The sequence below is a fragment of the Schistocerca nitens genome, chromosome 6 (genome assembly GCF_023898315.1).
Source record: "Schistocerca nitens isolate TAMUIC-IGC-003100 chromosome 6, iqSchNite1.1, whole genome shotgun sequence".
Classification (NCBI taxonomy): Eukaryota; Metazoa; Arthropoda; class Insecta; order Orthoptera; family Acrididae; genus Schistocerca; species Schistocerca nitens.
The window spans coordinates 453,768,265-453,794,817 of NC_064619.1; the positions used below are offsets into that span (position 1 = coordinate 453,768,265).

Consider the following 26,553-nt stretch of genomic DNA (forward strand, 5'->3'; position numbering starts at 1 on the left):
TTTAATACACCATCTTCATTAGGTTTTGTTTCCTTTCATATCTTGTAACTAAAACTTGGCAATTGTTGAAATAAATATCAGTTCGCTTAGCAACAGCTTTTCACCAGCACACAGATACTACCATGTTCTTCCTTTTCCACAAATTAACTGGTTGTCACATTAGCCCCAGTCCAAACAACAATAAATATGCACAAAAAGGTAAATGTACATTAACAAATCATTGTATATAATTTTCATTCATTGCAGAAGGAATGGTCTAAATCTCAAGAGGGAGAAACTGATAATCAAATTGTCTGGAAGACATACTTTACACGAATGGATGCCAAAAAAGTATCTTTATCTCAGTACATGAAATGTTATACCAATATTCTTTTTGTACAGCACTTCCATTTGTTGAAAATAATCATTCTCATTTCGAAACACGTGGGCATCTTACCTTTCCCAGGCACGTATTTCTAAATTTGTATAACAACCAGCTTTAGGTACTATTACATTTTCGATCACTCATATTTCAAATTTATCAATATTCATTCTTTACTGTATTTATATGTCATTATCCCAGCAATACTAAATGGTACTAATTAAGTATGGATGACACAGAGAGTAGTATTACATGGAAGACCCCAAGTTGCACATGAACAACTCAAACTAAAATGATACACTTCTCAATTCCTTAGTTTTACAGAGATCATCACTCAGTGTCTCTTCAGATGCACCAATGTACTATAAACGAACGTGGCAGAAGATATGAAAGCATTTTAACTCCAGCTAAAAAAACAAGTTTTTGAAGTATGGGTAACAAGATCCAAGGCCAAATGAATTACCATATAAAAATTAGTCCAAGCAAGCTACTACATGCTAGACATTGAGAAATCATTTACAAAAACAACATATATTGATACTGTAAACCATAGCATTGATACACAGCACAAAATGCTAGTTACAGAGTTTAGCAACATTGACAATTTTTAATGAATTTCTGACAAACAGTACAACTGTCTTTCAAAAGATATGTAGCAATTTACACTTGTGATAAGATGCTATGGAATATGTTTAACAGTACAGTGAAAGTATATAACTAAAGTGCAAATATGTACAAGGTTGCCATAAATAATAAAATGTTATTAACAAAAACTTTCTATCACTTGGCATTCTGCTGCAAATTCCCATGAGTAACTGCCATTTTCCAGTGAATGCTTATTTGCCCAAATCACACAAACCAAAATAATGGCATAATATATTAGATAGGTATAAAGAACTGGCAAACAAAGTTTTGACTACAGAACTTCTTGAATAACACAGAAACCTAAAAAAAATAAAACAATAAGTAAATTCCCCCAAAAGGAAATAAGTAGCACAGATCAAATGAGTATTAAGACAGACTCTCTCTCTCTCTCTCTCTCTCTCTCTCTCTCTCTCTCTCTCTATTTATTTATTTATTTTTTATGAAAATTCTAAGATTTCCATTTCCACAAGTTATTTTGGAGAGTATATAAAGGTAATGAAATTAAAATGTTTATGTTTCTAACTATGTGGTAAATGGGTTACTGCAAAAAATGAACATTATTGAAGAAAAATATGTTAGTGAAGATATATTACTAATGCACGAAATTATTATTGTCGATGCTCGCATTACTGATATTACCTTGAGGATAAGTATATTCCCACAGGTGCTCCAGAATGATACAGAATGTAGAAACATGCATCATTTAAAAAGAAATATATTTATGATGTTTAGGCTTTCACTAAACATAAAATAAGACAATATCGCTAATTAATATCCCACAGCCAAAAAATCAGTTTCTATGATAACAGAGCCCACATATCTATTAACTATATGTTACCTTTTAGGAAACCAAAGCATATACTACTACAACAAATTATGTGGAAAATTTTCCACAACACAAGTTAAACATTACCATGAGTTTAAATGCAGAGAAGTAACAGAGTTGCACATGCCAACTTCACTGCTAATACCACTTTCCAGCTTATATTGTGGTAACAGTCACTGTCACTAGCAAGGTGTGTTTAGGACTACGGGCCTGACCTGCTGAGGTTATTTTGAAACACTTGGTCTAAATTTAGAGATGTAACGTGCAGCCAGCAAGGCACTATTTCAGAATGACATCCTGCAGTTCAGAGCATGCTTTGCACAAAATTTTGCACTCTCTGCACCAATATAACTGAATTAAGAATAAGACAAATGCTTACAAACTGATAACCTCTTGTGTGTTTTGTCGACAATCTCATTCATTAACTTCTGAAATGCATGGTCTAAAGCTTGAAAGTTGGTAGCTTTAAGCTGAAAGAAAGATTAAAATCAAATGCTCAAGAGAAGAGTGTCAGTCAAAAGTATATTTGCTTCTGTGTGTCAGATAGGTAGAAAATATTGAGAGGAAAACGGGTTGGAAGTATCAAATAAAACCTAATGCACTGAGATATAGAGTAAGCCAACATCATAAATACACAAATTATGCAACAATTTCCTGTAGTTAGAACTGTATTGCCATTTTATTCCAGATTAATTATGATCTTACATATTTGTCCTAGATTTTTTTATATATATATCTATGTCCCTGAAATGTGTAGTACTACATAAAAGCTCTACACTGAATGTAAAAAATGATCTCTCAGATTCCGAGATGTCCATGCAGTGTGTAGTACTATACATCAGCTCTATTCTGAATGTAAAAAATTCTCTCTCAGATTCAAAGACTCTGATTTAGCTGACCAAGTAAGATTATTTGCTTTCATTCTCTAGTGGTTCATTAAATTAGATGAAATAATGTGACAAACACATCTGGAGTCATCAACATGATGCTTTAAATCACAAATTATGATCAGAAACATTACACTAGTAAACAGCCATTTTGCATCTGGGATGTGATACATCAACCAGTTTGTATTTTGGTGTGTAGAATCTGAATACACCTTTCAAAATGTTCTGGCACATACCATTTTTCAGTTTTCAAAGTTTTTTTATTTTTCGTATTCAGTATTTTGCTTTCTGCTGTTCTTCTGTTTTGATGTTTAATTGTTTGTTTTTCATTTGCAAAGGAGAGATACAAGCAATGCATTTCCATCGGTACCTTTGGCATATGCAGTAGACATGAAAGAAACTTATGAAACCATGGCTTTGCTACTAAAGGCAATCAAATATAAGGATCATGAATGGCAGCTTTGCTGCGATTTAAAAGTTGTTACACTCCTTACAGGTTTACAGGCTAGATTCGCGAAATACTTCTGCTTTTTGTGCATTTGGGACAGCCATGACACCAAGATCCACTATACAATCAAGGAATGGCCTATAAGGAAGTCATATGTTCCTGGAAAGATAAATGTGAACAATACCCCATTGGTTGAGCCCGATAAAATCATTTTGCCTCCCCTTCATATCTGAAGGAGGTGAGGCCTTCAATCACTTAAAAAGAAAAGTTTCCAAAATTAAGTAAGGCAAAGCTGAAAGAGGTATATTTGTTGGACCACAAACAGGAAAATTACTGAAATTTCCAACCTTTGATACCAAACTCACAGGTATCCAATTAGCTGCTTGGTCTTGTTTTACAGCAATTGTGAAGGGTGTTTTGGGCAACAGAAAAGACAAAAGCTATGTTACCATTGTGAATGTTTTGTTGGACAACTTTAAGAACATGGGATGCAGAAATTCGCTTAAAATTCACTTTTTACAGTCTCACCTTGATTTCATTCCAGAAAATTTGGGAGCTGTAAGCGATGAGAATGGTGACTGCTTTCACTAAGACATTCTTACCATGGAACACAGTTATTAAGACCGTTGGAACCCTTCAATGATGGGCAACAACTGCTGGGATCTTGTTAGGGAAAGTGATGAAACGGCAAACAAAAGAAGAGCTCTGTCATCGCATTTTTCAAAAACCAAAGACGGTTAACGGCGAAATATCTTCTGAACTAATTTGGACCTTTTATTGGCATCATGCCCATATATACATACAAAATAGTATTGATTTCAAACGTTCTGAATGTGTACTTTTGTTTGACTTAATTGTCAATTTCCTCTATTACCATTTTTTATTCTACTGTGTATCTAGGAAATGTGATCTCATAGAGAAAAACTGATTTTACCAGTGTATTCAGCACCCCAAAAATTAGGCAAATCCACCCATTCACAAACCAGATGCAGAAAAAAAGTTTAAATTTGTTAACTAGTGTTATTCACCTTTCATAGACTGGTGATTGCAATGACTTGATGATTGCTTTGGTAATAATTTTTAGAACACAATAAGCAATCCAACTTAAGTTATGATAAAATTATAGACGTTTAGGTGAGCGAATCAATATTTTGAGTCATGTCACTGAACTGTGCTTTAAATGATAACTAAACCTCAAGGTATAAGAGTGTTTGCTTTTTCTATCTCTCGATTATCTATTAGTGTGTGGTTCACTTCTGAATAAATTTTACTACTTACATTACAAATACAGGTTGCTCTATAAATCGAAAGCACAATAACATGTACATTCTATAGAATGAATTTATTTAGTTAACCTGTTTTCACCTTACAGGATAAACTCTGTAAGCTGGTTAACTAAATAAATTAATTCTGTAAAACATATAAAATATTTTGCTTTTCAGTTATAATTATGTTGCCTTACCAAGATTTGACAGAAGAATCAGTTAAAAGTTACTGTTTGTCAATGATAATTTGATGAAACTGGTGCTGTCAAAAGTGGAGAAAATTGGCTCTAGTTGAAGGTTTCACAAATGAATCACATCTTCTTTAACATTTTCTATTTTCAATTCGTTCCTAACCTATGATATGTGTTAACTGATTTCAGCTGTAGCAGCTCATTCTCAACACTGAAATACATGTATTAATAACTTGTCTGCATCAACACAAAAGTAGTAGTGAAGTTCCTCATTTGAAAACTGTGTTGGTATTAAAGGTGAGAACTCTTAACTTCAAGACTGATTCCTGAAGTTTCAAAATTGTGGCAGAATAGCCAACAAGAATCAAAACTACAGTTACAGGAATACCTTAAACAGCAACAATAGCATGTGTAAAGTTAGTCAATCAATGCCAACAACCAATTATGGTGCTCCAACCTCCATGCTCCAACTACTCATTCACTGATTCAGTTTCCAATACTTACTGAAGTGAAAGGTGGCGCTTACCAGCATTTTTTTTTAATCTGTACTCCCAGGTAATTAATTACAGTATATCTGAGTTAGAGTGTGGTTACTTGTTACCTTTGAATACGGAAGTTTATTAATTGTTCAGAAACTAAAACCTTCTAGTAGACTCCAGTGGTATTCGACACAGACATTTGCATCCCATTATCAAACTATTTCAGTCTTGATAAAATAGACACACAATGGGTGGCCTTCAGGAGGTGAAATTCTTAATATCTATATCTTACATCCCACTGTAACAGTTATTAGGATTTCTTCCCGTTCCATTCACGTATTAAGCGTGGAAAGAATGACTGAGTGCCTCTGTGACTGCAACAATTATTCTAATCTTATCCTCACGACCCGTGTGTGAGTGTTACGTAAGGGGTTATAGTATACCCCTAGAGTAATCATTTAAAGTCAGTTCTTGAAACTTCGTCAATAGACTTTCTCGGGATAGTTTAAGTCTGTCTTCAAAAGTCTACGACTTCAGTTCTGTCAGTATCTATGTGACCCTCTCCTATGGATTAAACAAACCTGTGACCATTCTTGCTGCCCTTCTTTGTACAAGTTCAGTATCCACTGTCAGTCCTATCTGATAAAAGTCCCACACACTTAAGCAATATTCTAGGATGGGTTGCATGAGTGATTCCTAAGCAATCTCTTTTGGAGACGGATGGCATTTCCCCAGTATTCTACCAATAAACTGAAGTCTGCCACCTGCTTCACCCACAACTGAACCTATGTGCTCAATCAATTTTATATCCCTACAAAGTATTTTTTTTTCTTGTTTTGTGAAGTGCAAAATTATACATTTCTCTACATTTGGAGCAAGTTGCCAATCTCTGCACCATGTTGGAATCATATCAAGATCTCACTGAATATTTATGCAGCTTCTCTCAGATTGTACTTCATTATAGATAACAGCATCATCTGCAAAAAGCCTGATTTTACTATTAATACTGTCTGCTAGGTCATTAATATACAATGTGAACAGCAGGTGTCCCAACACACTTCCCTGGGGCACACCAACAATTACTTCTACATCTGCCGATGACTCTCCATCCACGATAATATGCTCTGTCCTCCCTGTCAAAAAGTCCTAAACACAGTCACAAATTTCGCTTCATAGCCCATATGATCGTACTTTTGACAATAAGCACAGATGTCGTACTGCATCAAATGCTTTTTGGAAATCAAGAAATAGTGCATCTACTTGGTTGCCTTGATCCAAAGCTTTCAGTATGTCATGTGAGAAAAGTGCAAGCTGGTTTCACGTGATCGATGTTTTCGAAAATCATGCGAGTTGGCATTGAGGAGATCATTCTTTTTGAGCTCAGAATGTGTTCCAAGATTCTATGACAAATCGATGTCAAGGATATTGGATGGTTGTTTTATGGACCACTTCTACTACCCTTCTTGTAGACGGGTGTGACCTGCGCCTTTTTCCAAGAACTGGGCAGAGTTTTTTGTCTCAGGAATCTACAACAGATTATAGTAAGAAGAAGGGCTAACTCAGCCACAAATTCAGTATATAATCTGATAGGGATTCCATTGGGGGCTGGCACTTTGTCCAATTTTAACGAATTCAGCTGTTTCTCAACAGCATTGACACTAATACTTATTTCATTCTTCTTTTCATTGGTACAAGGATTAAATTGGGGCTTTTCACTTGGGTTCTCCTTTGTGAAGGAACTTCTGAAAACGGAGTTAAGCATTTTAGCTTCTGCTTTGCGACCCTCCATTTCAGTTCCTGTCTCATTTGCTAGGGACTGGACACTAACTTTGGTGTGACACTAACAGCCTTCACATACAACCAGAATTTCTTTGGATTTTGGGAAATGTCACTTGACAATATTCTGCTATGGTAGTAACTGAAGGCTTCACACATTGCTCTCTTGGCAGCTGAAGAAGTTTCATTCTATAGCCCGACATTTTGTTTTACACCTATTATGCAGTAATCTCTGCTTCTTTAGTAATTTCTTTACAGTGATTATATACCATGGAGGTTCCCTACCATTATGAACTGTACTACTAGATACATATCTATCCAGTGCATGGTCAACTATTCATTTAAATTTGTGCCAGAGTTTCTCAACAAGCTCCTGACCTCTGCTGAATGTTCCAAGTTCTGCATTGAGATAAAACATTACCGATTTTTTATCAAGTCTGCTGAGCATATACATCTTTCTGCTCGTTTTAGTTGTCCTTTCTACTTTCATAATCATTGTTGGCACGACTGCATCATGGTCACTGATACCAGTTTCGATGTAAACACCCTCAGAGGAGTCAGGTCTATTTGTTGCCATTAGATCCACTATATTTCCATCATGAGTGGGGTTCCTAATTATTTATTCTAGGCAGTTTTCAGAGAATGCATTTAGTAAAGTTTCACAGGATGTCTTATCACGCACACCACTAACAAAATTGTAATTTTCCCAATCTCTACCGATGATTACAGTACGACTGGGGAACTTAATGTAGAAGTGAACTGAGGTTTTCTCTGAAGTTTCGATTACATCAGGGGATGAGTCTGGTGGGTGATAGAAGGATCCAATTATTTTATGCCCACCCCTGATACTGAGTCTTGTCCAAACAATCTCACATACAGATTCAATTTCTACCTCGGGAGATTTGAACTGCTTGTCTACTTCAACTAATACACCATCTCCATTTCCCATTTGCCTATCCTTTCGATATACACTTAAATTTTCACCAAAAATCTCACTGCTATCAATTTCAGGTTACAACCAGCTTTCTGTGCTTAGTATTATCTGAGCTTCACTGCTTTTCATGAGTGCTTCCAACTCTTGCACTTTGTTACGAATGCTTTGGCAGTTTACCATTAGGATTTTAATACTCTCACCTGTAGGAGGCATTTCTTTCGATCTTACACTGATACTTCTGGTTTTCCTGCAGGGGTACTGTTCGAAGTGAAGGGATGGCCACTCATGCCCTAAGACGATACAGACATTGTGCTTTGCCTAAACCTGAACAATGAGGCTTTTAAAGTTGTCTAATTACAGGATAAGCTCGGTACCCCAACAGCTTAAAAAATTAGGAAGACAAGTGAATATGAAGTAGGTGAAGTTCATTTTCATAAGTGTAACTTAAGGCATAATTTTCAATGACATCCTTGTCATCACAAAACTCAAATCACAAGAATGGTACAGTCTTATTCTGCCAACACTGACTCTTAAACAGAAGCTCATTTCCACCACATCTATGTCAAAAAGTAACTGGCATAGTTCCAATGCCTATCCAGAAAATGGCAGTGTTACATCTTATGCATCATTCATAGGACATTCTTTCAACAGGACAAATTCCAGTGATTACCAGTTATAAGAAAGCTAACATAATCTGAAGTTGTTAGTTATTGTAAATCCTGTGATCCAGATTCCAGACGCAGAAAAATTAATGGTTTAGGTTTTCAGAAGGAAAGCATTTCACAAAAATATACTTGAAAGTTACCTATTTGGAACTATCTGTTTAATGAGGACTGAAAAGGAGCAATGGTTTAAATTCATCTTTCAGGCTCTATAAATGTATTTAATTTTTGAAATAGTATGACAAAAATTTTTCAGCCCTATTTAGAACAATCAGTTTAAAATGCTTCTGGGGGTGTCTATTATTTAGGAGACATAATCTAAACTTCCTGAGGAAAGTCACACGAGACATCTAAAGAGTACTTTGCATGCTGGAGCAAAATGGTCTCTAGTGTTATTTACAGAAATATACCTTTTTTCCTACCAATAGCTGAATACCTGAACCACGTAACAAAATACGACAGTCTAAAACCAGGCCAACAGCACTTCAAAGCAAACAGTGAAACTCACTGCTCCAACTAATCTCAAGGACTTGGAATTATTCCTCAGCAATGTAAATTAATATGAGGTTGCTGCACAAGTTCATAACATTTTTGTTTTGCATATTGGTAATCCAGTTGCTGGGGGTTTACTTATCAACTGTCATTTTTTATTCGTAGGTCACTGTTGCTATTTGAGTTTACGGAGCATTATATTGTCTTTTGGAGATAGCGAGTGGAGCTGTGGATGGCAAAAATGGAGTGCCAAGTGGAAAAATTACTGACATTTTTCTTCTTTGAATTCAGTAGAGAGACAGCCCCAGAGGAACCCAGAAAAATTTGCACCATTCAGGGAATAGTACCATTGGACAGATCATGGCAAGAAAATGGTTTTCTCATTTTCGGGAGGATCATATTGCCATTAGTGACTCACCACATTAAGGAAGACCTTCGAGATTTGATGAAGATCGTTTTAACATATTAATCCACAATTATCCATGTCAGTGTACTCGAGAACTGGCAAATTTGAAGAACTGTGATCATTCCACCATTGTACAACTTTTTGCATGTAGTGGGGAAGATTCAAAAATCAAGTGTATGTCTACCACATGCTCTACGCCAAAATCGCAAAAACCAGCAGGTGGCCATATGTGCATCTCTGTTCATTCGTCATCAAATGGCTCATGAACACCACCAACCATTCCTACCCTGGTGATGAAAAATGGTGTCTTTTTGCTAATGTAAGGAAAAAGGAATGATTAAGCTCAAACAGAGCAGAAGCTCCCCATAGAAAGACTTAGGAAAAAAAAGGGCCATCAGTGATGGTGTGGTGCACTACAAGTTGCTTCCACGAGCTCTAAATATCGTTGTTGACATTTAGACATTTATTGTCAACAACCGAGAAGTCTTGCAGATGCAATCCACAAACAACCAGGAAGACTGCATGAAGTAATGCTATTCCACGATAATGCCCACCCACATCCTGCTAGACTGACAAAAAAACACTGCAGAGGAATTGGGTTGGGAAGTCACTCTGCACCAACCATATTCACCTGATCTTGAACCCTCAGATATTCATCTTTTCAGCTCTCTATCGAACAACCTCCAAGGAACTCCCTTTCTGTACGAAAATGCGCTCTGAACACAACTCTTGAGTTCTTCACCTCAAAACCACATGATTTACATAGTCACAGGATAAAAAAGTTACCCCAGTGTTAGCAGACTGTTGTACGTGACAGAGGAGAATATATATTGATGACTTGTAGTAATATGCTATAAACTTATGCACCAACCTAATATAATAAAATTTATACCATATGTAGGTCATTATCTGTTGGTCATTAATAGATGGAAGTGGCTAAATTTTTGGATTCGTAAGATATTCCAAAAATATTTCTTCCAATAAAAAACTATATTAAATTGGTCTCTTGCCTCACTACTTTCATTCACAATGTAAATTTAGTTTTGGCTACTGAAGCAACTCAACACAGTACACGATCAGTCACCTCCCACAAAACAAGCACAGTTCATAGCAAACATCTGCAAATGATTCAGAAATTTTTTTGATGGCACAAGTAAATTATTGCAAATAGAAAATAAAATGCCGGCCATAACTTATGGCATGCAAAGTTTCACTTGCTCTTATACAGAACAAAATTACATCTTATACCAACACAAATTTCCCATATCAAGAATCCAGCCAATGCCACTCATCAGTGCAGCAGTCCGACAATGATTCTATTTCAACTTTTTCAACTGGCCCACGTGTCTAGTTGTACGCTGAAAAAGCATTCGGTTTTTTGTTAGATCAATGTCAACAGTATACTTAGGAGGAATTCAAGCTCACTTTAACAGAAGTAGCTGTCACCACCACCACGCACTCAGCACTCAGTACTCAGGGGAGCCATCTTTTGAGTCTCATTTCATGTTACACATCCCATGTGCGCCTTCATCACCTCCATGTGTTATAATGTGCCCTGCTACTATCCATGGATCACTTGCATACCGTGGATTAATAAGAGGTCTTCCAACCAGAGGTTCTCCAACAGCCTCATTAGGCACATTGGGAAATGACATAGATGGAAGAGTTTAGCCTGGTTAAACATTTACCAGCGTTGCACAGACACTCAACACCGAGAAAACTACCCATCTCTGTCACAACTAGAAACAAAATCACTGTCGCCGTATCAACTGACCTTGTGATAGCCATAAGAGAGAACGCACATCAAGTACACAGGACCACTCACTGTCTCAATGTGGCTGTTGGAGGATGCTCTGTCCTACTTTCAATATATGGACAGCATGATGTTCAACACAGTAAATCACAATTGGTCTGTACGGCACACCATTCCAAGAAGAGCCTCTACTTATCAGTGCTATACCTTCCCTACATGTCACCCACTCATTATCACTGCCTCTGGACAATCAAGATCCACAGAAGTGAACTTATGTGCTGTTAAAATCTGCAGTAGGTGACAGTGACCCATCATTAGAACACTGTTGCTCCCGGTACTCTGGTAACTGTGGTTTTCCCCAAACAGAGGCACAGTACACCTGAAAAGCCCAAGCCACTGCACAGCTTTTGAGACAGGAGTGTTCTGTGTGATGTGTCAATCCTGCAAACAACTGTCATGTAAATATCCAGTACAAGATCTGACAATGCCCTGTTCACAAGACAAACCTCTATTGGTTCCAGATCCAACAGAATAGGAGGAATATCTCCGGGAGGGGGAAGGGGTACAAAAACAATAAATAAATTATTAAAACGGGTTGTTCCTGTTATTCTTACTGACATGAGGTGCAGCCCAATGATCTGATAAAAAATTATCCACACTAAGATGCTACCTAAAATAGTAGAAACGAATTTTAAGAAATAAGACATCACTAAATAACTGCAGCTGAAGACTCAATGGTAATTGTATGAAATGTAAAATTAACTTCACTTCAGAAATTTGTTAAAATTGCAGAGAGATTGAAAGGCTGACCAGCATTTACTTTCAGGTGCCAAAATTTCCAGTACTGCTAAGAAACAATACTCCTAACTTTTGGAACCAAGTTCTTTCCTTGGGATGCCTCTGACACCTCACCCTTCATCTTTTTCTATTCTCATCCTGACTACAGTGGGTCCCTCTCGTCCTTGGGTCTGAGTGACCTGTCCTTTCTTTCTAACCTTTCCCAACCTACCCTTCTCTACACCCTGAGGAAAGGACTATTAGTTCAGGCTGTTAAAAAGTGAATAATTCTATTTTTATATGTGCCTATTGGCAGTATTACACAGTTCACCTCCTGAAGTTAAATGCTGGCCACCAATTGTGGCCCATAATTTATTAGTTTCCTCAACTTAATTTTTCTTTGACACAGTTAATCACCATAGGAAGACTGAAAGCATTAGTTATTATTACATGCTGATACAAAAGCCTCAACTACTGCCTCATCGCCATGCCCATTCCTCAAGAAAGAGAAATGAGGTGCCTGGCTTACGTTCTCCAATGCTGGTAAAACAGTATGAGAAAGTAAATATAAAACTGACGAGAAAGAAATCAAAATAACAACAATTTAACCGCCTAATCACCAAAGCAGAATTTCTTGTGGTCAAGGAAAATAACAACGCTCTCACATGGGCAATAAATTGCTTGTAATTTACAGAACCAATGACCACTGTCCAATGTGTTAACTTCTGTTCAAATACAAACAAAGACAATGACAAGAAATCGATTATCTATTTCATAACTTATTACTGTAAATAAGTAAAATAGCATCTTTAAATTTGCTAATTAGACATGATACAGCAAAGTTTAAAAATAATAAACAGAAAAAATCATTGGAAGGAAATCAAATTGCTTTTTGCTGGAAGTTACATAAATCTTCTTCCTTCACTATAAGAATTACTGCCCTATGAAACAACAAAAAAGTCAAAACAGCAAACATTTAGGAGCGTGTATTCATGTATGTTCCACACTTGAGAAAAGAAGAAGCTAGGATTTAAGAATAAATCATTTCACAGATTGACGTAAAACATAAAACCAATCTCTGCTCTTTTTTCTGTCTGAAAGTTAGTTTTTTATGTGAAGAGCAAAGACAAAAATAAGAATTGCAAACATAAACACACTTTTCACAAGCAATCTCTGCAACCATAACAATGAATAATCAAAGCAATTACTTACACAATATTAAAAAAATTATATATGCATGATGATAATCTTACCATTTAACTGCACAGCAGCTTTTCCATCTCTAAAGTTATCTAAGTCACTTTCCTTGCAATCAATAACCCTACACGATTTTAAAAGCTCTGTCCTGTTCGTTTTTTGGTCATCTTTAAAATAGTTTGTTGAATATGGACTTCCGACACCAGCACTCCATGATTCATCCACCACATCAAATGGCTCACTGCTATTCCTGGGTTGGATATCTCTCGAATGAGAATGTTTTATTTTTAATTCACTCGGTTTAATATGTTTTGTAAAATAATCATTCACTTTCCGTGGCGATTCATCTAAAACACCTCTCGATGGAGCACTCTCCGGGTAATTTACAAGAACTGTTTTCTTACTCACATTGTTATTCTTTGGATCTTTGCAACAGTTCTGCTCACTATTATCAATTTTGACAGAATTGACATGATAACCATTGCCTTCAGAGAATACATATTCAGATTTACACAAGTTATCACTTTTGCATTTTGTTAGTTTATTTTCTTTGCTCATAGAGTCTGTGGGCAGATTTCCAAACACCTCTGATATCTCAGCAACAGAATTATTCCACATATGTGTTTCCGAAACATGTCCTTTTGACCCTGCATCAGCTGTGGACGCAGATGATGGCTGGTGTCTTGCATTCCCATAAGAAGCCAACTTCAGGTGACTATGCTCTCCACATGATGTCAAACCAGAGACTCTTTCCTTAGAAGGTTCTGAAAAGAGAATTATAATTAATAATGACCTACTTTGTTTTATGCTTAAAAGTTATTCTCTCTCTCTCTCTCTCTCTCTCTCTCTCTCTGTGTGTGTGTGTGTGTGTGTGTGTGTGTGTGTGTGTGTGTAGACTAGTGAGCATTTTCCTTGTACATTATTTCTATTTGTTTAATGTGAACTTCAGCAAATAGACATGTTACATTATTCTCTGTGTCTGCACTGTAGACTAGTACAGGTAAGTCAAAGACAATTCTACATTACATTTTGTAATGAAGTCATGTTTACATGAAAGGTTCATTAAGATATGTTCATCGGGTCTCGAGGCGAAGAAATGGACAGCCAAATAAAATATATAGGGTAGTATTCAGAAAAGATATACTATTGTTCATATCTTCATAACAAAGAAAATTACAAGAAATAGCTAAAAATTGTTTGCTTGATATGTTGATCCTGGACAAAACTGATTTGGAGTGGTCAAGGGGAAAGGGATATAATACATACAGAGTATCTCAGGAGGAATGGTTAATATTCAGGGATATGGCAAGAGTGATCATTCAAAAGCAAAAATGTCTAGTAAATATCAGCTCCAAAATGCATATCTTAGGCACTATGAGCACTTTACCTTCAATACTGTGAACCGCATCTCTCTACTGCATGTTCTTTGCCTTCCATAGTTTGAGAGGTTGTAGTATGGACCAAAACAAGAAAAAAATGACCAGTGAGGTCTAAAATGCATTTGTCTGTCTTTGCTACTGTGAAACACATCTCTTCCAATGAACAAGTGTTCATAGCTCATAAGGTGTGCTTTTTAGAGCCCATTTTTCCTTGCTTTGATCCAGACTACCTCCTCTCAACACATGGAAAGCACAGAGCTCACAGTAGAAGAGATTAGTTTCACAGTATCAAAGATGAAGAAGTGTTAATAGCTCTTAGAGTATGCATTTTAGACATGTGTTTAATAGAGCTTTGGCTTCGAATGATTGTTTCTGTCATATCCCTGAATACTGATCATTCTTCTGGGACACTGAGTAAGGTACAACAAATACCACACAAGGAATAACGATACAATCTGCTGAAAGCGATAGCGCTCCTGACATTACACACTTGCAAACCAACTCTTGTGTCTGTTCTCTGGAACCAAACTAATTGGCCCTATTCATACTTTAATAGCTAATGGCATGCACAGTTGAAATATCTAAAAGTGTGAAGATAGGTCCCGCAAGGAAATTCATGTCTGATCTGGTATCTCATTGTGATGATGAAGATGATGCAGATATACGAGTGCACGTCCACAGCAAGGTATGTACACTCCAACTAATAGCTTTAGAGCTGCCTTTCTCCTGGTATGGAAAGAAAATTGTGATAAAAGGCACTTTCTCTCAACAGTATATACATAAACAAATTATCTCTTACCATGATACCAGGTATTCTTTGTGGCTGGGAGGAAGGAAAAGTTGCATTTTGGATACAATCATTTCTTCTACACTATGCAACCCCCCCCCCCCTCCCCCCCTTATGGTATACTTTTTGTTATCTCACAAAAAATTCACTACATTTCAATTTGATATTTTGTGATTGACAAGCAGCATGCTTTTACCTTCACTAGATGTGTCAAATTCAAAGTTTCATCTGTAATGAAACTGTAGTATAAATCTGCCTCATATTTATGTTCACTCTTAGTGTCAACCATGTCATGCAAAACTTCAAACTCAATGCGTGTACAATGTGCTGCAAGCGTATAGTCTGGGCCCGACCGTCTCCGCTCTACTTGGTACATCTCAGTTTCATTTACTACATCTAAGGTATGCTTGATCCATCTCTGAACTAATAGGTACAGTACAACAGTTTATTTAGCAAAGCAATGTGAGATTTCTTTTGCAGTGGCAGCACTATTTATCCCTCACTATTTGCTTGTAGTGTAAAGGGAGTTCAAAAGTCTAATGATCCTCAGCCACATGCTTTTATAAATAAAAGGGATCATAGTTCTTTTTTGAAGGGAAGGTTCAGAATTCTCGATACCAATTATGTAATCACATAACTGATGGGCACTGCAAAGTTACTATCGCACGGCATTACATGATACTCAAAGAATTTAGAGATTCAGTTGATGAAATATTAAACAATTACAATGATTGACAGACAATTTATTGTTTTGTTCATCAAGAAGCACTCTGTGCTAAATTTATGGGCATAGAGCACACGATGAAACTGACAGTACGTACAATAAATTTTCTGAGGTCTTACGCATAATTACATCATCAGTTTCAACAATTTATGGTGGAACTGAATGGGGTATGGAGACACTATATATTATTGCAAAGTTCACTTGTTAAGTAGAGGGCATGCCTGAAATGATTTTTCAATTTCAGGCCCACTATTGCTGGATTTCTGAAGGAAAATGAAAGGCAGGAATTGAAATTAGATCTGAAACAGACTACGGACCTAACATTTTTCGTGGACTTGAACTCTCCAAGTAAGATGCTGCAAGGTGAGAAGAAAAATTATTTCCAATTTGATTGGTAAATCTGATGCATTTAAAAAGAAAAGCGCATTGTGGAAGGGACAACTTCTGCAGTCCACTTCCCTAAACTCTCTAGAGTTGAAGAAAATGCAAATTTTGATGAATTCATTGCAGCTTTGAAAGAATTACAGGAACAATTTTCTGAAAGTTTTCAAGACACTACCACTCTAACATCTGTTTTTGAGCTACATTTGAGGTCATTTGCCATTACAGTTTCAGTTGCTGTTCAATGGCCCTGTGCATATGCAGGTGGAACTGATAAATCTGCAGTGTGATTCCCGTGTAAAAGACAAATTCTTTTACATTACAACTGTCCAGAGTTTTCCATGGGAAGAGTTTACACGTATCCATGATCAGGCTACAAACGCAACATCAATTTGAGACCCAAGTTTATCCCGGTGTAAACTATGGTGTCACCGCCAGACACCACACTTGCTAGGTGGTAGCTTTAAATCGGCCGCGGTCCATTAGTACATGTCGGACCCGCGTGTCGCCACTGTGTGATCGCAGACCGAGCGCCACCACATGGCAGGTCTAGAGAGACATACGAGCACTCGCCCCAGTTGTACGACGACATTGCTAGCGAGACAGTTAGAATAGCCTTCAGCTAAGTTAATGGCTACGACCTAGCAAGGCGCCATTAACCATTTGTAACGTTGCATGTACCTCAAGATAAGAGTCTCACTTGTATCATCCAGAATGCTGTATACCAAAGGACGAGATAAAAGTTAAGTGTTCTAGTAGCTATGTTCTTTTCTTTATCACATTCATCACGTATCCTGTTCCAGACTTAACGCCAGACGGTGTGAGTTGACGCGTGCCCTTTCGGCTACTTCACTGTGGACTGGCTGCCTTAACAGTCCACTACATAAACAATATTAAAATAATTTTAGTTGTGGACAGGGGCAATGCTGCAGTCGTTTTGGACAAGCAGGATTGTGTTCAAAAGCTGTAATGTTTGTTGTCTGCCTCATTGTATCACAGGAGCAGTGCTGACACCTCAAAAGGTTTTGAGAGGAAGACTAACAGCGTCCCAAAGAAAAGTTGCTTGTTGCAGGAGACTAACATGAGTCTTAATTCTTACTGAGCTGTTCCCCGTAGCTTATATGGCCTCATGAAGGCCCAATATCAAGAGGTTCCTATTAGGCCGATAATGAATGACACTGATGCTGTGATATGTAGCAAAACACCTTGCTACTCTGTTGAGTCTACTAGTAGATTGGTGGGAGCATCATATTAAGAATTCAGTGTATTTCTTGCATCAATCAGATGAAGGCATTTGAATGACTCTGACATTACAGTAAATTTTGATGTGGTCTCTCTCATCAGTTGCATTCCTCTGTCTGATTTGTTATGGTTGATTGAGGTTATGTTTGGTGTTGAAATAACAAACCTACTCCAACATATGTTTACCTCACTTACTTTGGCTCTGAACACTATGGGACTTAACATCTCAGGTCATCAGTCCCCTAGAACTTAGAACTACTTAAACCTAACTAACCTAAGGACATCACACACATCCATGCCCGAGGCAGGATTCGAACCTGCGACTGTAGCAATCGCGCGGTTCCAGACTGAAGCACCTAAAACCGCTCGGCCACCAGCGGCCGGCTTCACTTACTTTCATTAATGACCAGTAGTAGGAGCTGACATACAGAGTTGCGATGGAAAGCCCGTAGTCACCTATTATTGCCAACTTGTTTATGGAAGACTTTGAGGATCATGCCTTGGAGAAGGCAGCTTTGAAACCTGTGATTTTTGCCCCCTCCCCATTTCACTTTTTCCTATCCTTCTGGTCAGACAGTGTGGTGTGGAAATGAGGAACGTGTGCAGTCAGGTCAGAAAGAACCCCACATGTGTGGGAGATGCACATAGGTGCAGAGTTCTTGACTGTCCTTGATTTACAGTGTCAAAACATTCTTTTTTCCTTCAAAATTACAGGTACAGTATTTTTGAAGTTTACAATAACATTAATTTATCATAAAATTTGGTTGATAAATAACACTTCTGTGTCTACTACAGGAGCAAGCAGAAGTACCTACATTTCTACTAAATTTAGAATTAAATGTGACTGTCACCAATCAGTTGAGTGACCCCAAAAACTGCAGATTCAACACTAACAATGGTCAGCTTTTATTACTATTATATGTCTCTCCCTTGACTTATACCACCAAACCATATACTACATTGGAATGTCATCAGGGCTGACAATCACTATCCTAATGATCAAGGACAACAGTATTGAATGATTGACCGATACGGCCTTGTGACATTCACCAACATGGCCTCTCTCTGCTAGTACTGCAAACGTCTGAAAGCAAGGAGAAACTACACCCATTCTTTTTCCTGAATGCATGTAGACTACTGCATGATTAAAAGAGGATGGGATCCTCTTGGATAAAATATTTTGGAGATAAAATAGTCCCCAATTCTGGGAGGTTGGGCCACGGTATGTTACATCGCTTAAGGGGAGTCGTACCACCCAAAATGACAAAATTTGACATTTTTACTTTTATGCAAATTATGAAAATATGGATGATTATGCTTAAGTTGGTGTTGGTTTTATAGAATATTCGATTATTTACTATTTTAAATAAATATTTGAAAATAATCATGCAATGACATTTCCAAGAATTACGCATATTGGCATTTTTCTCTGGAGCTATACAATCTAGAAGGCTGTGGTTCTTTTGTTTTGTAGAGAACTGTCCGTTTCATACGTTGCCTACACTGGCGGTACTTTGCAGTAAACTCTTTGAACTGTACATTTGTTTGTGTTTGACAACAACAGTTATGCACTAGCCGCGTTTTGGTTTCTGTGTTTCCTGTGATAGTTTTCGTCATGACTAAACCAAAAGGAGTGTTTAAAAAAATACGAAACAAAGGAAACAGATATTACAGAACAAATATAGCAGCAGTAAAAAGAGTGGTTAGCGCCGATGAGCGTGATAATTTGGTTGTAAATAGTGACAGTCCTTCTAACTCCTCCGAGTGCTTCCAAGGAAAAAACTGCTGGGTAAAGATGTAAAATACAATGTAGCTTCAGACAGTGAAACAAACTTCAATTAATCTCCATATACTTATTTCAGCTTTGTGTGAAACAGTGTGTTGTTGTATATGTGGAAGGGAAATTGAAATTTCTGAAAAGCTATCTCAACGCACTGGTGTGCAATTTACAAATAATGTGTTAGCGAAAAGACTTTCAAAAGTAAAAGTGTAAAGAATGAACTTTTTGACACTAATCTAAGATACTTCTATGGACTTAGACATGGACTGGCATACGAAAAGGCCATTACGCTGGTAAGGTTCTTTGTGGCTTGCTGAACCTCCCTAGTCCCCCTACAAAATCTATAAAATAGAATTCCATAGTAAGAAGTAGTGTCAAGGCGTGTGCTATGGAGTCAATGACTACAGCAGCACAGCAGGCTGTAGCAGAAAATGGTAGTTCTGACATAGCAATATCATTTGACAGATCATAGCAAAAAAGAGGTTTCCAGTCAAAGAATTCATGTGCATCAATTATCAGCATCAATAATGGGAAAGTGTTGGATGTTGATGAGTTGACCATGTACTATCAGGATTGTAGGCAAGGAGGCAAGAGTACTGAAAAGCAAACTAAGCATGAAATGAATTGTCAGAGAAACTATGAAGGAACTAGTGGAGGGATGGAGGTTGCTTCTGCAGTGAAAATGTTCCAACGTTCCCAGCATGACTGTGCTGTTTGCTACATGAGTTTTCTTGGGGATGGAGACTCACGATCGTATAAGGCAGTGGTGGAGAGTACATCCTATGGTGATTTGTCAATTACAAAACTAGAGTGCATTAATCATGTGCAAAAGAGGATGGGCACGAGACTACGTAGACTTAACAGCAGTTGGGAAGTGATGGTCTTAGTATAAGACATCAACTGACTGATAAACAAATTGATCAGATTACACAATATTATGGTATGGCTATTAGAAGTAACAGAGATAATTTAGATGGTATGAAAAGAGATGTTTGGGCAATATATTTTCACAAGCTGTCTACAGATGCTGAACCAATACACAACATGTGTTCCACTGAATGGTGTAAATACTTGAAGGCAAAAGAGTAGGGTAAAGTATACACTTTTCAGGATCTTGCCCAACCAGAGCTGTTGAAGAAATGTCTCAAGGGCAAAACATAAAATGCGAATGAATCATTTAACAATGTTGTATGGTCAATGATACCAAAAAATGTGTTCGTTGGAAGGTCAGTCTTTGAACTTTGTGTTTTGGATGCTGCTCTTACTTTTAATGATGGCTATTCTGGAAGACTATAGGTTTTGGAATATCTTTGTATTCATAAAGGTTACAACACCACTAAAAATGTGATGGACTTGGACCAACCGCGAATCATGAAGACAGAGATTGCAACAAACAATATGTCAAAAGAAACCAGATCCAAGAGGAGGAGGGCAGCACTGGGTGAGGAAGATGAAGGAGGAGATGAGGACTACAATCCAGGAGGATTCTAACATATCTTTTATGTATCAGTTGGCTGTATATTAAAATTTTTTCTTTAAACACAATTTTCTCAAAATGACATTTTTCAGTATAAAAGCCCCTTTTTCTCAGAAACTTCTGACTCTGCATCAATGAATTATTTACCACATAACATAGATAGTACAATGATGATGTAGCTCTACTTTAGTAGTATTTACTGTATTATTTAAAATTCAAGAAATTAAAATTGTGAAAGTTTACACCAAAAAATTATATGTTTAGGGGAAAAATCATAACTTTTTTTTCCAGTTGTTATTTTAAAGTGATTGTAGAGCAATACATCTACTGAGACAAAAATGAGATTTTCCATTTTTTTTTTTTTTCCAATTTTCCCTGGTACTTCCCTGACACGTTTGAAATTCCCTGATTTCCAGAACTTGTGACAACCCTGTGTCATTTGTATCCACGTGATTCATTTGAGAAACTCTGCGACATGATTATGGTCTCTCAACCGAAATTAACAGAGTATGAACATGGTCACACAACAGAAATTAACAGAGTATGAACATGGAATGACAGATGGAGCTAGATGCATGGGACATTCCATTTTGGAAATTTTTATGGAATTCAATATTCCAGGACCCAAGTGTCAGGAGTGTGCCAAGAATACCAAATTTCAGGCATTGCAGTGGCCGATGAACTTTGCTTAATGACTGAAAGCTGTGGTGTTTTTATAGAGTTGTTAATGTTAACAGACAAGCAACACTGCATGAAATAACCACAGATATCAATGTGGGATGTACGGCAAACACATCTGTTAGGAATGTGTGGGAAAATGTGGCACTAATGGGCAATGGCAGCAGATGACATGCAAGTACCTCTGCTAACAGCACAATATCGTCTGCAGCACCTCTCTGGGCTCGTGACCATATTGGCTGGATGCTACCTAGATGATTGAAAACCTTGGCCTGGTCAGATGAGTTGATTTAAGTAGGTTAAGACCTGATGGTAGGGTTCAAGTGTGGTGCAGAGCCCATTAAGCCATGGACCCAAATTTTCAACCAGACACTGTGCAAGCTGGTGGTAGCTCCACAATGATGTGAGGAGTATTTGGCTATTCGGGAGACTGTTTGCAGCCATTCATGCATGTCATGTTCCCAACCAATGATGCATTTTTTTTATGGATGAGCCTATGCCATGACACCAGGCCACAATTGTTTGCAATTAGTTTGAAGAAAATTCGGGACAATTCAAGTGAATGGTTTGGCCACCAAGATTGTCCAACACAAATCTCATTAAACATTTATGGAACATTATGGAGAGGTCAGTTTGTGCACAAAATCCTGCACGAAACACTTTCGAAATTATGGACAGCTATAGAGACAGCATCAATATTTCTGCAGCTGACTTCCAACGACGATGAGTCCATGCAATGTTGAATTGCTGCACAAAAGGAGATCTGACACGATACTAGGAGGTATCCCATGACTTTTGCCACTACTGTGTATAATGATAAGACAGAGATTTTCCAAAACTGATTTTAAATTGTAAGACACTTCCCGAGGCAGATGTGGACTCTTGATTGTAATCAATTGGTTATGACCTGCAAATCCAAACTGAAGAAATTCTCAAAAGATAGGAAATTAACAAGACGGAATCTGGATAAATTGGAAGAACCAGAGGTTGTCTGGTTCTGAGGAAGCACACTGAATGTAGCTGACGAAAGGAGAAAATATAAAAATGCAGCAAACAAAGTAGTCAAAAGAGAATACAGACATATGACAAATGAGACTGACAAGAAGTGCAAAACGGCTAAGCAGGAACGGCAAGAGGGCAAATGCACAGCTGTAGAAGCAAGCTTAACTAGAGAAAAAGACAGTGCCGCCCACAGGAAAATTAAAAAGGCCTTTCGAGAAGAGGGAAGCAGCTGTATTAATATCAAGATCATATGGTAAGCCCGAACTAAGGAAAGTTGAAAGGTGGAAGGCATATAGAGAACTGCTATACAAGGGAAATGAACTCCAAAACAATATCACATAAAGCGCTGATGAAGTACACGAAGATCACTTGGGAGAATGGTATTACAATAATTTCACAGAGCACTGCAAACCTTAGTCAAAATAAAATCCCTTGCTTAGATGACAGTCCTCAAAGTTATTGAGATCCTTGGGAGAGCTAGCCATGACAATACTATCCCACCTGCTATGCAATAAATATGAGACTGACAAAATACCCCCAGACTTCAACAAGAATGTAATAATTTCAATTCCAAAGAATACAGGTGCTGACTGATGTGAATATTATCCAACTATCAGTTTAATAACCTATGGCTGCATAATACTGACAAAAATTATTTTGTTAAGAAAGGATAAATTGGTAGAAGCAGCTTCGGGGAAGATCAGTTTGAGTTCCAGAGACGTGTAGAAACATACAAGGCAATACTGCCCCTACAACTTATCTTAGAAGATAGTCAAGTCTATACTTAACGCATTCATAAACTTAGAGAAAGCTTTTGACAATATTGACTAAAATACACTCTTTGAAATTCTGAAGGTAGCAGGGATAAAACACAGGAAGCAAAACGTTATATGGGATGTTTTCAAAAAGTACGGTGACGTTATATTTTTATGAAAAAATATTTATTTATTCAAAAAACTGAAAATCCAGGATGGAATTCAACAATATTATGAAAAGGGAAGTTGCTACTCACCATATAGCAGAGGTGCTGAGTCGCAGGCAGGCAAAAAAAAAAAAAAAACTGTCACAAATAAAGCTTTTGGCCATTAAGGCCTTCATCAATAACACACATACACACACACACACACACACACACACACACAGTGGTGAGTAACAACTTTCCATTTCACAATATTTATTTATTCATCAATATTCATATTGTCCCCCTGTAAGTAATCCCCCTCAGATACAATACTCTTGTGCCAACTATTCTTCCAATCTTTGAAGCACTTCTCATACGCACTTTTTGGTACAGCCTTGAGTACTTTCAGCAATGCGTTTTTATTTTCTCAACTACTGAAAATCTTCGTCCTTTCATAGGTCTCTTCAGTTTTGGGACCAGGAAAAAGTCGCAGGGGGCCAAATCCGCTGAATATGGTGGCTGAGGCATGATTGTCATGTTGTTTTTGACCAAAAAACTCTCACAAGCAACAATGAATAAGCAAGTGCGTTGTCATGATGCAAAAGCCATGAATTGTTTTTTCATAATTCCAGACTTTTTTTGCGTATTACTTCTCGCAAACTGTGTACAACGTCAAGGTAACACTCCTTATTGACCATACAACCTTCAGGCAAAAATTCATGATTCACTAAGACACGGTAATTGAAAAAAATAAATAAATAAAATAAATAAAAATAAAAAAGTGAGCAAAACTTTGACATTTGATTGAACTTGGCATGCTTTTTCAGGTCTTGGCTCACCGGAATGCTTCCACTGGGACGACTGGGCTTTCGTTTCAACGTCATAACCATAAACCCATGTTTCATCACCAGTTATCAGACTTTTGAGCAAATCGGGATCATCATTGACACCATTCAAGAGCTCCGGAGCGATTCTCATACAATGGTTCTTGTGATCAAAACTGAGAAGTTTTGGAACAAACTTCACTGACACACATCTCACGCCCAACAAATCCAAAAAAATTGCATGACACAAGGCAAACAATATGACAACATCCTCAGCAACTTCTCTTATGGTAATTCGTCAATTTTCGAAAACAATTTTCTTCAGAGCTTTGACGTTATCATCTGTTGTTGATGTGCTGGGGTGTAAAGAGTGGGTTCGTCATTGGCATCTTCTTGGCCATCCTGGAAGAGCTTGTAGCACTTGTAAACATTTTTTTTTTACTTACAGCAGATTCACCGTATGCCACTGTCAACATTTCCAAGTGTTTTAGAGCACTTGATTCCATTTTTCACACAAAATTTTTTTCTACCTGTCAAAAACAAACGGAGTATGCTGTACACTTGAAACTGTGAACATATGTTTGGAACATATGTACCAAAGTAACATAAAAAAGATCGATAGTCGAATGTACGTTGCCCGCACAATTTGAAAAGCCACCTTAATTTTTGAACAGCCCTTGTATACAACTTGTACAGAAACCAGACTGCAGATATAAGTGTCAAAATACATGAAAGAGAAGCCTTAGTTGAGAAGCCAGTGAGACAGAGATGGAGCCTATTCCTGATGATATTCAATTTGTATATTGAGCACGCTGTGGAGCAAATAAAGAAGAAATAAGAAATGGAAATTTAAGTCCTGGAGAAGAAATAAAAACTTTGAGATTTACTGATAACATTTCAACTGTCAGAAATGGCAAATGGCTTTTGGAGAGCAGTTGAATGGAAAGAATGGTATCTTGAAAAGAGGGTATAAGACGAACACCAAAAAAAAGTAAAATAAGGGTAATGAAATGTAGTCTAATTGAATCGGGTTATGCTGAGTGAATACAATTAGGAAGTGAGACACTGTAAGTAACAGATGAGTTTTGTTATTTGTACAGCAAAATAAGTGATAATGAAGAAGAGTGCATATAAAATTTATCTAGCTATAGCAAAAGTACATAGCTGTTGTGTGGCGAAAGGGTGCTGACTCACAAATCATGGCACTGCAGGGGGTGCAGAACCAAGCTCTGAAACTCTGTGCCTTCTTACTCTGTATTCAACTCATCTTCTGCAAAAAGAAACAGGCACCCCACTGGTGCAGGACAGAATGTGGCAGACTGCTTATGCCTTCTACGACAAGCCAGGTCAACCTCCCAATCGGCTCGTCCTGGAACTGGGACAATACCACCACCACCACCACCACCACCACCACCACCACCACCACCACCACCACCACGGGCCAGCAACGCATTGGCCAGACCCGATGCAAGAATAATTTTCTCCACAGCAGCCTCAGAACAATTCATCTCCACATCATCAGAGGCTAATCTTGCTGTGAAAATAATTCTCTCCACAGCAGCTTGAGGCAAGCACTCCACATCACCTGAGGCCAATCCAGGAAGTAACCATAACACCACATCGAGAGGTGCAACATCTGTGAACCTGAATGACCTTAAATACAAGGAAAAGAGGGATTTATCAGCCCTCCTGGGGTTTTCAGGTGTGTGAGCAGGGTTTCAGCGATGACACAATCCAAGTTTCATATAGTCTCAAGCATGCTGAATTGGATGCATGTCTGAAAATAACACAGGTCATTCCATTTGGTTGAATTATGCCTTACGGATGAAAATGTCCTTGAGGTGGTATGGTGTGTTCATGCACTGTCATCTTGAGAGATGAACACATCATTGTAGTATTGACAGCAGGGTACAAGGACCGTGTTCCAACACTACACAACTCCCAACTGTTTATCCTAAATGGAGGTAATAGGTGTTCCGACATCTGTACATACAAGGCCAAAGCATTACTGACCAACTTCCCTCTCAAACCTGTGGAACTGTATGCCACACACATGAATATGTACCTGGTCACACTATTCAACTCATCTTCTGCAAAAAGAAACAGGCACCCCACTGGTGCAAGAGAGAATGTGGCAGACTGCTTATGCCTTCTACGATAAGCCAGGTCAACCTCCCAATCGGCTCATCCTGGAACTGGGACAATACCACCACCACCACCACCACCACCACCACAGGCCAGCAACGCATTGGCCAGACCTGATGCTAGAATAATTTTCT

The 26,553-nt window shown here is 37.8% G+C and overlaps 1 protein-coding gene across 3 annotated transcripts in view; it reads right to left on the reverse strand.

Annotated features, from left to right (window-relative positions):
• The window catches only part of LOC126262270 (ubiquitin carboxyl-terminal hydrolase CYLD), a 109,653-nt gene that overhangs the window by 60,190 nt on the left and 22,910 nt on the right, over window positions 1-26,553 (reverse strand). For all 3 annotated transcript variants that reach the window (XM_049958779.1, XM_049958780.1, XM_049958781.1), the window contains one exon: window positions 13,156-13,863. In XM_049958779.1, coding sequence (XP_049814736.1) covers window positions 13,156-13,863 — 708 coding nt within the window. The remainder of the gene's footprint in view (window positions 1-13,155; window positions 13,864-26,553) is intronic.